Source organism: Monodelphis domestica, chromosome 2 (assembly GCF_027887165.1).
Source record: "Monodelphis domestica isolate mMonDom1 chromosome 2, mMonDom1.pri, whole genome shotgun sequence".
Taxonomy (NCBI): domain Eukaryota; kingdom Metazoa; phylum Chordata; class Mammalia; order Didelphimorphia; family Didelphidae; genus Monodelphis; species Monodelphis domestica.
The window spans coordinates 110,653,850-110,667,979 of record NC_077228.1 but is presented as its reverse complement, the minus strand read 5'-3'; the positions used below and the strand labels follow the sequence as shown (position 1 = coordinate 110,667,979).

The window sequence follows — 14,130 nt, the reverse complement described above, 5'->3', positions numbered from 1 at the left end:
CAAATGCTGTCTTTCTCAAAGATCATTACTGGTCCCCCCTCCCCTTCTCCCATCTAAGGTTACCTTCCATCTGCTCTTTGTATATCTTATATGTACACTGTTATTTATGTAACAATGAATGTGGACACTAGGATGATAGTGTCTTGAGCAGAAATAAGGAAGGTTAGAAGAGAGATTTGGAGAAAAAGAGAATGAGTTTTGACAATCTCTATGGGACAATCAACTTGAAACTCCCAATAGGCCAGATTCCAATGAAAGAAAAGTATTTCCAATACAGTTTCAAATCTGGACAAAAAAAAAAGTTGAGATCTTGTTGACACTAAAATGTAATTTCTTTCTCTATAATAAATTTCCTTATTTATACTCAACATTACTTGAATGAGATAAAAAGGGTGTAAAATTATTTTTGTTTAGTGAAAAACTTATATTAACAATTCAAAGTCACATAAACACTACATAATAACTTCCCCATATAGTATATCAAACCTACAAACATAGGTCTGTTATTATCAAGTTCATTATTTAGGATTCTATTTATAGTTAGGATAATTATTTATTAGTTCAAGAGTGTCTGCTTAAGAAAAATCATCCAGTAAAAATATGGACCTTGGGATCTTCTAGCAAGGGAGCACAGTTACTCACATATCCTTAACAAAAGAATGGTATGTGTCTATTGGGGAAAATTATCCTTTCATCCAATAAAAATAGGAATAGAAAGTAGATACCTATTTTACTTTGCTATGAAATAATGTACTTAAGTAAAAAGTATTATGAAAATATAAAGCTGTTCAGAGGAGTGCTGAAATCATCTAAAAATTGTTACATTTTTAGTGTGGGCATTTACACCTTGAAAATTAACAAATTATAAGTCAAGGTCACTGGATTTATTGTTTTATTGATTGTCTAGACCTAGAAAAGTGTTAATAATAAAGAATAAATTTAAAAGCATGTCCCGCATACATTCCCAGCCCCTGTCGTTAAGCATTTACCAGCACACCACTGCATATATCCTTTTGATATACAGAAATTGGTCCTTTGAAGACAGTTACTTCTATGTACAAATTGGAAGATTCTCCTAAATTAAGAGAAGCTTTTAGCAACATCTAAAACCACTGCAATTCTTGGCTCATCCTTCAATTCAATTGAATAAATATTTATTAAGTACATGTTGTTTTCAAGTCACTAAAGATACAAAGACAAAGAAAGAATCTGCTCTCTAAAGAGCTTTCATTCTTTAGATAAACAAGATTTAGAAACAAAGAAAAACAAAAACATGCCCAAATAAGAGAGAATTTTCTCTCCCTTTCTTGTTCAAAACCAGGTTCTAAAGGTCTGGATGCATCATATCATCTATTTCCATTGCTTTCTTTAGTATTTTCACTTTTAGTATAGATAATTTCATTTGCATTGCTAATAGACCACTTGGAATGATAAATTTTTCTTCATTTGGTCAAGGTTAATGAACCCAGTAGAAAATTCCATACTCTATTCCCCACAGACGTCATTAGAAAAAAGAAAAGTCTCAATATACACCAAAATATTTATAGCAACACTTTTTGGGTAGCAAAGAACTGGAAATAAACATGCTCATTGATTGGGGAATGCCTAAACAAATTATGATATATTATTGTAATGGAATATTACTCCACAATAATAAATGATCAATACGATCAATAGAGAAGCATGGAAAGACATGAACTGATTCAGAATAAAGTAAGCAGATTGAAGAAAACAATATTTTTAAATGACTGAAGCTATGTAAATGGAAAGAATAATAGCAATAAACTGTTTTAAAATGAATTTCAAAATTACAAAGCATAGCACCAAAGAAAAAATATGAGAAGACACTCCCCTCAACTCCTTTGCAGAAATAAAAGGTCTACCAGTGACAAATATTGTATATCTTTTTAGATTTTTTTTGCATGTTGATAGTTTTTGTTATTTTTTTTCTCTTCCCTCTTTTTTTCTTTTAAAAATATTCTATCTTATATAAGATTGCTCTCTAGGAGAAGGAAGAATTGCACAGCAAAAAATTAAGGTGATATAAAAATAAAAGATATCATATTTAGTTTTAAAAATTCAATAATCATATTCAAACATTGGGATTTTACATAAAGGTGTGTGTGTGTGTGTGTGTGTGTGTGTGTGTGTGTGTGTAGGATAGGGGATGTGATTTCCAACATTAGCTGATTTTATATAGTCAGGAAGGATGAGGTTTTAATAGATTAGTAAATTTTAGTACCTTGTGATCCTTATAGGTTTTAAACACCTAACTCTAGATAAATTCCACGGTTCAAAAGTAAGAGATTCCTGGAGTACAATATGAAAGAGACCCCCTGCAGGAGAGAATAGGATTTGGGGATTCTTTTCTCCTATCTTCTTCACATTGGGCATGGGATTTAACAATAGAATCAGACACTCCAAGAGTTAAAGAATTCATTGACAGAGTTTGAGACACAACTGAGGAAACAAAAACATACGTTTCAAACAAACAAGGATATAGAGAGATAGGTCACTTGCAGGAGGAAGGAACTTTGGGGAACAGAACCCCTAGAATCAGAGAAAAGAGTTATTGAGAGAAACAGACTCTAAAACCTAACTAAGGAACCCATCCAGCACAGGCAATGGACCCAAGGAGAGCTGAATGAAAATTTTAGAAAGAAGGAAAGAACTTCAGGGCCCCTACAATAATACCAGGATTTATTCACTGTCTTTGCCTAAATGCATGTACCACTACCACTGTACTCTAAATTTCAGCCCACTCTTCCCATGAACATTATGTTTATTTTTTAGAGAATTCTCCATAGGTTTAATAGGAGAAATGTTTTCTGATTACTGTTGTTCCCCCTCCCCCTACAGCCCCATTATGCCAAAAGGCAGTTTGTAAAACCCTTTGCTTAGAACTAAATATTATATACTAGTTGATTATTAAAGGAAAGCACACTGGTTGGGGCTCAAGCTCTAGTATTAGCAGCAAAGAGATGAGGAGTTACCTCTTAGAACCTGAAAAGAAGAGAAGGAAGAAGAGTGTTAGTAGTAATCATTTTACTTGTAGTCATAGTAGTTGCAGTAATAGTCATAATTGTTATTGTCATTGTTTCCTCCCAACCTGTGACTTATCCAACAAGTGAAACTGCAAGTTACAGTAGAAACCTAGAGGGGGTGCTATATATGAATCTGAATTATGGTGCTGGTTCAACGCTGAACAATGGAAGTCAATTAATGGACAACTGTATTTTTTATTGAGAAATGGCCAAACAAACTTTGACATAAGGACACTTTTTAGAAGACCTCTAGCATACTGGGTGGGTGCCATCTGAAGGATTTATGGAAGGAAGGGAATAGGAATCACACAAAAAAGTAGAGATGGATTGCTACCTGCACCAGTGAATGGAGCACATCAAATGCAAGCAAAGATCTATTGAAATATGGTAAAGTGGGGGCATGTTAGAGAGGGAAAGGTGCAGAGACATTTAGATTTCATTCTTTAAGTGATTGGGAGGCATGGTAGATTGTTAAACCAAGGATTTGTAAAACAAAAATGATGTTTAAAGATGAGGTATCTGACTTTCCGTCTCTCAGTAAGAGATAGGAAACTGAATGCAGAATGAAACATTGTGTCAGATACATTTTATCTTTCTTAATTCTACAACTTTGTTAAAAAAGGAAGTTTCTGCTGGGTGAGCAACTATTGGCATGTATTGCCAATTTTTTAAAATCTTTAAAACACCTATAAAGCATTAAAACTTTTTTTAAAAAGGAATATATGTGCACATACATGTATATCAGCAATAAACAAGTCAGATTAAAGGAAAGAGATTAAAATCAGTCCTCTAGAGGTCCTCTAGAAGCATCATTTTATCTAAACTTTGTATCTCCTCCAAAACCTGGCACAATTAACTCTTCTCAAAACAGTCACTTAAAAAATATTCCTTGGTTGAAAGCACATACAAGGGACACTTCAAAGAAAAAAAATGGGACTGGAAAACCATCAGATAGAATAGAGAAAGATGAGAGGGATAAGTGACTGATGACTCCAAGGTTTCAAGCCTGAATAATTATGACAGTATCTCCCTACCTCTGTTAATGGTAGAAACAGGAAAGTTGGGAGTAGAGGGACCTGTTTGGGAGGGATGATGAGCTCAGCCTGGGACATGCTGAACTTACCATTAAATCACAGCTCTGAATTTAATATTCAAGGTGACTTCCCTCCCTCCAAGCTAGATGTACCTGCCCTGGGAGATCTTTAGATTTTTAAAACCTAATTGCCCAGAGCAAAAGGGAACCAACCCCAAGATGATTTTATTTATTGTTTTTAACCCTTAATTTCTGCCTTGGAATTAATACTGTGTATATGTATTAGTTCCAAAGCAGATGGGGATTAGGTGACTTGCCCAAGGTCACATAGCTAGGAAGTGTCTGAGGCCAGATTTGAACCCAGGACCTCCCATCTCCAGGCCTGACTCTCAATCCATTGAGCCACCCAGCTCTCCCCACCCACCCACCCCCCCCCCACAAGATGATTTTATCTTCTTTTTTCATGAAGGAAATACAATATCCCTACCACATCATAGGGGTTAACAGTTCTGCACCTCCATGATAAGGAAAATCTTTGCAAAATTTTTTGACTATCCCTTTGCCCCATAGAAATCTAGATTTTTTTCCCTTTTTCTTTAACAAGGTGTTTACAGTACCTTATTGTAAATTTTGGATTAAGAATACTTTTCTGAGTTTCGAAACTTTTCCTGTATCACCTGATGGCTTTCCTGTGTTATCTGTGACTTCTGCAAAACTCCCCAAATGATCCCATTTAATTTCTTTTGTCAATCCAAGAAATCTCAACACCACAATGGAGAAAGTGGAAATGTGGAAGGGATACCTGTAGTTGCTGCCAGTGTTGGCATTGTAAGTGGAAGATGAAGAGATTCAGGACCAGGGAATCTAAATCCAAATTCCAACTGTGTTACAGAACCCTGAACAAGTCATCTGAACCTTCTGAACCTCGGTTTCCCTATCTATAAAATGAGATGACATAATCTCTAAAGTCTGTTCCAAATCTAAATTTCAGGATGGTATGAAGGAAATATGTCTATAGTGAGTTTGGTGGAATGATCATATTATTCAGATTAGCACTATCTATTTCCATGGGGTTGGAACCAATGATCATATTTTAAATATATTCATAACTTCAAATGAGACCACTTTACAGGATTAATTATTCACACTAAAAAGAACCCAGTTGTAATGGGGGAGGGGAAATGTACATGAATCTTTGGCATTTAAAGCCTTCTACAACATTACTATCTACTTTTCTGGTCTTCTTTAATAATATTCCTTTTCACACACTCTTCTTTCCCCACTGGGAGATCCCAAGACAGGAAATTCTAGCTCCTGTCTCCATACATTTGCTCAGTAGTTTGTCATATCTAGAAACTTTGTCTTCTAATCCACTACCTGGTAGAATCCTTTGTTGTTTCTTGTTCATTCACACCTAACTCTTCATTACCTCATTTTGGGGTTTTCAAGGCAAAGACCCTGGAATGCTTTGCCATTTCCTCCTCCAGCTTATTTTAAAGACAAGGAAACTGAGGCAAGCAGGGTAATGTGACTTGCACAGGGTCATTCAGCTAGTAAGTGTCTGAGGCCAGATTTGAACTCATGAAATGAGTCTCCCTGACCCCAGGCCTAGTACTCTATCCACTGAGCCATCTAACTGTCCATTAGGATCCTTACTATCCTTTAAAGCTCAATGCAGGCACCAGTTTACATAAGATCTTTCTTAGATCCCTACCCCCACCCCTAGTTGTTAATTCTTTTTAAATTACTTTATAGACATTCTTATATCTCTTGGGATTTCCTCAACTGTAAAATAAAGAACTAAATGACTTCTGAGATCTCTTCTGGCCCTAAATGTATGATCTATGATCTTTGCACATAGTATAACTTCTAGTAAAATGTGAACTCTGGAAGGTGAGGCTATTTTCTGTCTGTTGTGTTCTTGCACACAGGACCTTGCATTATATATGTTATATGTAACAGAGGACTAAAAAAAATGTGGAATTAAACTGAATTCTGGGAGCAACAAATATCTGATTTGAGATTCAAACTCCTCTTTGAAGAATTTGGTGACCCTCTTTCTGACTCTGACCCTTAGACAAGATTGACCCAAGCTTTTTTCCCAAAAGTACCTTCCCACTTCTGATTTTTGCTCACTAGATAAGTCTCTCAGCTAGTCGAAGTAATATCAGACCTGGAGAATCTGAAATGCCCACAGCCGGAAAAGCAGGAAATGGCCCTTCGGAAACTGCTGTCCCCAAGGGTCCTAGGATGGATGGTCCAGGTGTTGAGAGAGAAAGGGTAGCCTCTGGCCTGGTGTTCCTGTAGTAGAGGAGGGGAGAACTACCAGGATAGACATTCCCTTCCCCCCTCCCCAAAATGGAATGAATCATAGCCATCCACAGCAGGGAGAGGATGTCCCCTCACCTCTGACCAGCAGGAAGGAAGTTGACCTCTGGGAGTGTGATAGGAGGGGAGGGTTCACTATGAGGGGAAAAATAGGAGGGGACATCATTCTTCATCATAAACAAAAGGTAGGATATTTCCCCGGGTGTCAAGCCAATCCCGTGACGATGACCTGATGGTCAAGAGGATAGGAGCTCATTTTCAAAGCATTTGGTTTTGTTTTGGGGTTTTTTTTTTATATTTACTTTCAGGACCCATGAACCAGCCATAAGAATAGACATTGCTGGATAGCAGCTGGGCATGTAAGAAGGCAGTGAGGGTCACAAAGAGCTAGAAAGTGGGTCAACCTACACAGGTTGACAGATCAAGCTAATCCTTAGGGCAAAACACTGACAGGACAGATATTCTAAAGGATCTGGCCCTTGCATCTCCCTTCCTTTCTGGAGAAGTATAGACAGGGTGGCTGCTCCCACTGTGAGTTTTGTAAGGATTTGGCCCTAAAGGGACTCACTCTCCAACAAGAACCAGAAGGCAACTTGCCTCCCAATTCAGCCTCAGATTCACATTCTGAGCCTATTCTTGGGCTCTGAAGTGAAATGGGGAAAATGAAAGGATACAAAGAAGAAACACTGTGATGGAGGAAAATTCAGACGAATCATACAGCCCACATGAAAAAAATGACAAAGATGAGAATTATTCATCCCAGAGGCTTGAAGGCAAGAATGGCAAAAAAAAAATCTTTCAGTCTTAGAAGATTGTGACATGTTATTCTCCATCTTTACTAAGGGCAGAGCAAGAGGAAAGCAATCATGAAGGATTTAGGTTAACTATGAAGTACTTTTCCACACAAAGGTGTGTGCATGATCCCTAGCACATAGTAGGTATTCAAGTATTTTTTGGATGAATGAAAGAATAAGATACTGAAACAGTTCTCTGTTCTGTCTCTGTCTCTGTTTCTCTCTATCTCATTATCTCTCTGCCTGTCTCTCTGTCTCTCTTGTCTGTCTCTTTTGATGAGGGAGAAAGGTAGAAGGAGACATGTCCAAGTCGAAATGATTTTCTGTTGGAATCCTTTAAGTATGTGTATAGAATCAAGGTCATGTCAGCCTAGTGCTTACCTCACATGTGTCAGTCACAGTTGAGTACCGGAGATATTACAAAGAAAGGCAAAAACTGTCCCTGCCTTCAAGCAGGTCACTTTCTAATGTGGGAATAACAAGGTACCTACAAAAACAGAGTGACTGAAAGATCATCTCAGAAGGGAAGACACTAGCTGCTATGAAAACTTTCTGTAGAAAGCCTAGTTGAGCTTTGAAGAATGCTATCAACCTGAGGATTTCATCGTCCATTCTCTAATTGGTATTCCCAGTTTCTTCAGATTTCACCAATGATATCCAGAGAACACACACACACACACACACACACACACACACACACACACACACACACACACACTATCCTAGGCTAGCCCAGAACCGTCTTCAGACGCATTCCTCATATAACCTGCTACTGGTTTGCTCCTTTACATCTATGGCCTTCTACCACCCCATTCCCACTCCAGTCCTTGGTATTGTCCCTTGGAGTGGAGTTATTTCTGCAAAGCAGGGAGGGTGAGAGAATGGAATCTTCCTTTCCTAAGGTTAACAGGAAACTGAGTCTTACCAGTTACCCTTTCAGCATCTGACTCCAGGTGAATCTCAGTGTGTCAGGAGTTTAATTTGCCTATTCCTCCTTCAATTCATAGATTTTGCCCAGAAATGGTTACTGCTTTGACTTTCCCCAAAGGTAAATGGGAAGAACCAACTAGCCCAGTACCTACAAATAATTAAGAGATACCATTTATAGACTGCTTTAAATGTTTAGATAGGGATTTCCTCTGAGGTTAGTAGTACAAATGTTATTATCCTCATTTTACAGATAAGTAATGAGGTTCTGAGGAGTAATTTGCACCAAAGGGTATCTATTAAATGTTACAAACAAGATTTAAGCCCAGGTGCTATGTGACCCTGGGCAAGTCACTAAACCCTGTTTGCCTCAGTTTCCTCATCGGTATAATGAGTTGGAGAAGGAAATGGCAAATCACTCCTATATCTTTGCCAAGAAAACCCCAAAAGGGATCACAAAGGGTCAAGATTGAAAACCCACCGAACAACTCCTGATGCCAAGTCTAGCATTTCGTTTTACTCTTCCACAAAGACTTCATAGAGTGTGAGGGGGGTGGGGTGGAAATGTGGAGCTCAGAGAATGGATTAATAAGAGAAATGGGGCAGTGGTAGAATTTAGTGGAGAGTCTTGGTGGAGCTCCTGACTTTAGTTCTTTCAGAAGACTTGATGCTCCTCTGCCTCCTGCCCCACTCCCACTTCTCTGCTGAGATACTCCCGTTTCCATTCACAATATTTGGGGATAAGAGCCACAGGTGACATTGCTGGCCGCTATGCTGGAATCCAGGGGCGTGTCTGCTTATATGATCACATGAGAGAATATCAGCAAAGTGTTTTGCAAACAAAGCCAATATGTAAATTTTTGTAGTTGTTTCTTTGGGTGGTTCCACAGATGCCTAAATCATCTTCCTTATCCAAGACCACTTTCCAACTCCAGACTACTTTTCTCACAGTATGTACATGGATACTTGTCTGGGCAGCTGGGCCCTGTACACCATAGCACTGGAATGACGTCATGACTGGTAGCCCCCTGAGCCACTTCCCAAGAGTAAAGAAAAGAAAGGAAGGAAATGCCTATCAGAAGTTCCATTGAGGAAAATAGAGCCAGGGATGGGAAGCAGAGTGGGAATAAGGGTGGGTCAAAAATATCCAAAAAAAAAAAAATGAAGCAGGAGTGGGTTTGGGTGTGCGGGCGGAAGAGAGGGGACTGGGCCAGGGAAAAGCAAGAGGTCCCCAGGGACCCTGATCTTACTCAAAAGGTGCGTCAGGGAAAGTAACATGAAATGTATCCCCCTGATAGAAGCATCTCCCACCAGGATCAGTAGACTTCAAAGCGGACCCAGCCATATACAAGCAGGCGTTACCTTCCTCTCCCACTCAGGTGCTGAGTCTGGGACCAGAGCCACGAGTTTGACCTGGTCCTTCCACTCCATCCCTCCTGCCCATCCCCATCCCCTTCTAGCCTGAGGCTTTATTAAGGCGGGTGCAAACCAGCTCTGAGCCACTCGCCCAACGAGATCCCCGGGTTCCAGCAAAGGTGGAAACGCAGCAGGAACAAAAGCTGAAGATGACCGTCAGAGGGAAGAGCCCTGGGACCAGGTATCTTCTTTGGCTCTTGGGGGTTGATAGGATATTGGGAGAAACTAGAACTGATCCCTCTCCTCAGGGATCGCTCGAGGGGCTTGGTTTGGTCCACAGACTAATAAAAAGGCAGCTTAGCGGAAGGGGACCATTCCGGTGAAATTCCGGAGGGGCAAGGCCGAGAGAAGTTCAGTTCCCGAGCCAGTAGGGCAGTAGGCAAGGACGCTGATTTGCTGGGAGGCCTCGTAGTGCAAGCGGGGAGATGGGGCGCCGGGACCCCAGGGTGCATCCGCCACGAAGTCCCGGTTTCCCATCTCCGCCTCTCCGCATCCTCCGTCCCTTCTTCCCCTCCTCGGCTCGTAAAGCACAAAAGCAGTGGGAGGGGCGGGACAGCCATACGCTCCGCCCCCTCCCCGGCCTCGGGTTGGCTGCTACAGCTGTCCATCCGGATTCTATTTTTGGTGGGGGGTGGGGGGAGGCCGGGCCGCCCTAGATCACGTTTGCTACCAGCAGCCAACCAGTCGGGGCCGGGACTGCGGGTGGAGCTGCTATTGGGGGCTGGTGAGCTCAGCCCCCCTCTCCCACCCCTCCAGCCTGGGTCCTCCACCCCCCCCACGGCCGGCTTGGGGAGGTATATCCTGCCTGCTCCTCCTCCCCCGCGTGGAAGCGGAGCGGCGGCCTCCGTGTAACGCGGGGGCGAGATGTAGCGAGCCCGGCGCCGGGGCTGGACACTCGCCTTGGCGGGCGAGTGGGGGGCGCGGGGGGCCAGTGGAGGACAACGACTACGAAGAAGGAGGAGTGATGAGGAGAGGGGGTACCCTGCACCCCCCCAAGACCGCCAGCCCCAGGTGCCCATCATTTTCTTTCAGGGCCGGGGGGGGGGGGGTGCGGTGGTGGGATCAGATAAGTACTGTTAAGTCCTGAATTTGGGGGGGTTTGGGGGAGGGAGAGTTGCAAGATTGTAGCCAGTTTGCGGGACAGTTTAAGGGGTAGTGGGGAGGGAGGGAGTTTACAGTTACCTCTCCCTGCCCTCCCTCTTCGTGGGTTTGGGCCCTGACCGGTGGTATTGCGCCACCCCACCCCCATTTCTAGCCTTTTGTCACCTGCCCTAGGGCCCCCTCCTGTAGTCCTGTGCTGGAGGGCCGAGTAGTGGGGTTGAGGGAGAATTTCATCAGCAATGCCCTTATCCCATTTACTTCAGTTTGCTCCATCTGCCAGCAGACTAGAATTGAGGAGTGGGTTATATTTGGGGTTGTTAAGGACAGTTAGGACTGACCTTACTAAAATTTTATGTTGGTGCCTTTCTAGAGAAATATTGAACAGGACTTGTGCCTGGGATATCCCTCTAAGATGGGATAGACAACCTCCTGGAGTTACAAAGAGATGCTGCTTTTTTCAGGGTTGGGGGTCTATTTTTCTGTGCCAGAGCAGTTTCTAGGAATCAGCATGGACCTACTGAAGAGTCTTCTCTTCTCTCTACAAAGTCTGAAAGCAAGAAGGGGAGGGCTGTGGGAAGGCAGCTTGGATAATCCACCCAAAAGAGAATCTCACCCACTTAACTTCACCACCCGATTAATGGAGAGTTGACTGTTCTTTTCTTTGCAACTCTGTTGATTCTCAAGGACAAGAGTGAGTAGAGGTGGACCTGGCCTTAGAGCTTCTGTTTCTTAGCTTTCAGACTGACAGCTTTGCCCTTTTCTCTCATGGCCTCCTCTAACCTTTGCTATTTTTGTGGCCAGGGTCTTAGGGGGGGCCTCAGAGTCACTTTTGGAAACTCCTAAGAACACTATGCCCTCCATTATTGGAGTCTTCCTGTTCTTTTTGTCCTGCATATCTCATGGTAGCCTAATTATTCCTCACTACCATGTGGGTGGTAGAAACTGCTGACCCTTTTCCATCCTAGGGGTGCCTGTAGTACGGGGTATGTGAAACACATCGCTTTTGAGAGCAAAGACTTCTCGTGCTCCGGATTGCCAGTCAGCGATCAGAGGGACTGCTTGAATTTGTTCCTGCCCACCTCTGGTTGCTAAGACAATTCAGAGGGTTCTGAACTTTCTACCCAGCCAAAGGCTGAGCACAGTTATACAGGCCAAAACCAGGTCCCCAGCAGGCCCTATTAGGTGAATTGGTTACTAATAGTGGGAGATGAGAAAGGTAATGCCCCACATTTCTATTCAGCAGAAGTTCAGAATTAGAGTACTTAAGTCATCAAAGGGAGGGAAATGACAGTGGCTGAGCCTACTTTGGAAAGAAGGATCCACATGAATGTTGTCTTTGTTTTTTTCCCTTTCTCCTTCCCCCTTAAGGTGTTCCGCATAGGATCCTGTGACTTTAAATAAGAATCAGAGATTTGGAGAGGTACTCGGTCTTCCTAGGAAGGTAGGGGACAGCCAGAGGAGGGCACAGAGCCAGGGGGAAGCTGTGATCCTGCCTTGGGACCAATATAACTTCAACAGCTTCAGAAATCCAAATGTGCCATCAGTAAGAAGAGGTTTGGAGGAGCCAGGCCCCAGGCCGAGCCTGTGTCTCGAAAGACTCAAACCCAAGCTGCTTTCCTAAGAGTACCCACTGTGATCCCCTTACAGGACAGCCTCAAATTTGGTTAGGCTTTCCTTGTGCTGATGCCTGCCTGGCTCTAGGGAATCAAGTGATGTGGGGTGAGTGCACCTGCTGAGAACCAAAGAAGATAAGGAACAGTGGTTGTCCCCCACCCCCGGGCAAGGAGGGGACTGGGCCGCTCTTCCAGTTTGGAAATAAGGCATTCACACCCCTAGTGGTTGGCTGCTGAGTCCAGTGGGGTGTGTTTCTTGTTTTCCTTCCCGATTGTGGCCTCAGTGCTTGATGGGGCTGCCTGTTGGTGGAACAATCTTCACAGCATCTGGTGGGAGCAAAGAGCTGTGGGAGACGGCCAATGAGCCTGAGCTCTCCCTGAGACTTCGGGCTCTCCAGAGTTAAAAGAGAGAGAAAGAGAGACAGAAAGCCCCACTCTCCCCTGTCATGTCCTCCAAGCCAGAGCCAAAAGACCTCCACCAGCTGAATGGGACTGGCCCTCCAGAGCTGCCCTGCCCAGCAGATCTCCCTGGACGGGAGCCACTAGCAAGCACCTCAGAGTTCCTGGGTCCAGATGGGGCAGGAGTGGAGGTGGTCGCCATCGAATCACGGGCCAATGCCAAAGGGGTTCGAGAGGAAGACGCCCTCCTGGAGAACGGGAGCCAGAGCAATGAGAGTGACGATGTCAGCACAGACCGTGGCCCAGAGCCGGCCTCTCCTCTCAAGGAGACCTCCTTCTCCATTGGGCTCCAGGTGCTTTTCCCTTTTCTCCTGGCTGGCTTTGGGACCGTTGCTGCAGGCATGGTGCTGGACATTGTACAGGTAGGAGTGTTGGGGGACACCAGGGACTGGTTGCCTTGTGCTCTGAGGAAAAAAGCTGGCCATTCTAGTTTTTCTTCCAGCCTCCATGGCAGGGGCATTTACACCCTGAAGCAGCGTCTTCCCAGAAGATTGTTTCCCCTTTGGACAGGATCCTTCACTCTCAGGCCCATTGCTGGCCTCCAAATCATTTTCTTCAGAAGCCTCAGGGGGAAGGGAGGTAGCTGTGTGGAGCCAGGGTGAGGGTAGTAATTGCCTAGCACGCATTAAGCTACACTCTAGGGCCCTGGTGTGGAAAGAGGTCGAGGGGCTGCGGCTGCCCCTCAGGATCCCTTTACAGGCCCCAACTCAGCTGGTTATGTTTGACCTACTCTACCAACCCTCTTATCCATTCATCTGGGCCTTCAGGGGGTCTCAGCGGAGTGCTTAGTCTTAAACCCTCCTAGCTGGGCAGGGATTTGGCTGGCTGACAAGGTGGGGGAGGAGACTTTGTTTGCAGTGGATGCCAAGGAAGGGTCATGAAATGGTTTCTTACCTACCTGTTATCTTGGCACAAGCTCCTTAAAATTATGCACATGCAGGCTGGGACACACACAGTAACAAGAGAAGTATGAGTGCTAAATATGTGGAAGCAAAATGAAGACAAAAGATGACCAGACCTGTGTAGGACTAAGACATCTAAAGACACCTACCTGCCTTAGGCAAGTGGCTTTTCCTTAGAGTGGTGTGAACTGTGGGGTGGGAACTGGACAAGAATAGATTGATTAACAGATTTCAGGCAGAAGGAGTCTTTAGAAGTTATGTAATACAACTTCCTCATTTTGTAGATGATGAAACTGAGACCCAGAGAGGCTAGATGATTTTGTCCAGGGTCCCATAGAGGGCAAGGAAAGAGGTAGAGCAGTGATTGATTCTCACCCAGCTCCTCTGACTCCAAAACTGATGTCCATTCTATTAATTAGCCTAAGCAAGTTTGGGGCTTTTTGGGGGGGGTCACAATAATGTGGTACAGGACATGTCAAGGAGAGGGTAGTGCTAGGTTTCCCCAAAGGAAAC

General features: G+C 43.5%; 1 protein-coding gene across 2 annotated transcripts in view; it reads left to right on the top strand.

The window, feature by feature from the left end:
• Nucleotides 1-10,168: 10,168 nt before the first annotated feature.
• SLC41A1 (solute carrier family 41 member 1) overlaps nucleotides 10,169-14,130 on the top strand; it is a 41,114-nt gene continuing 37,152 nt past the window's right edge. Inside the window, exons 1-2 of one of the 2 annotated variants that reach the window (XM_001365619.4) lie at nucleotides 10,169-10,553; nucleotides 12,012-13,077. In XM_001365619.4, the coding sequence (XP_001365656.1) occupies nucleotides 12,703-13,077 (375 nt within the window). In that variant the 5' untranslated portion in view covers nucleotides 10,169-10,553; nucleotides 12,012-12,702. The remainder of the gene's footprint in view (nucleotides 10,554-12,011; nucleotides 13,078-14,130) is intronic. The other variant, XM_056815816.1, reaches the window with a different exon arrangement.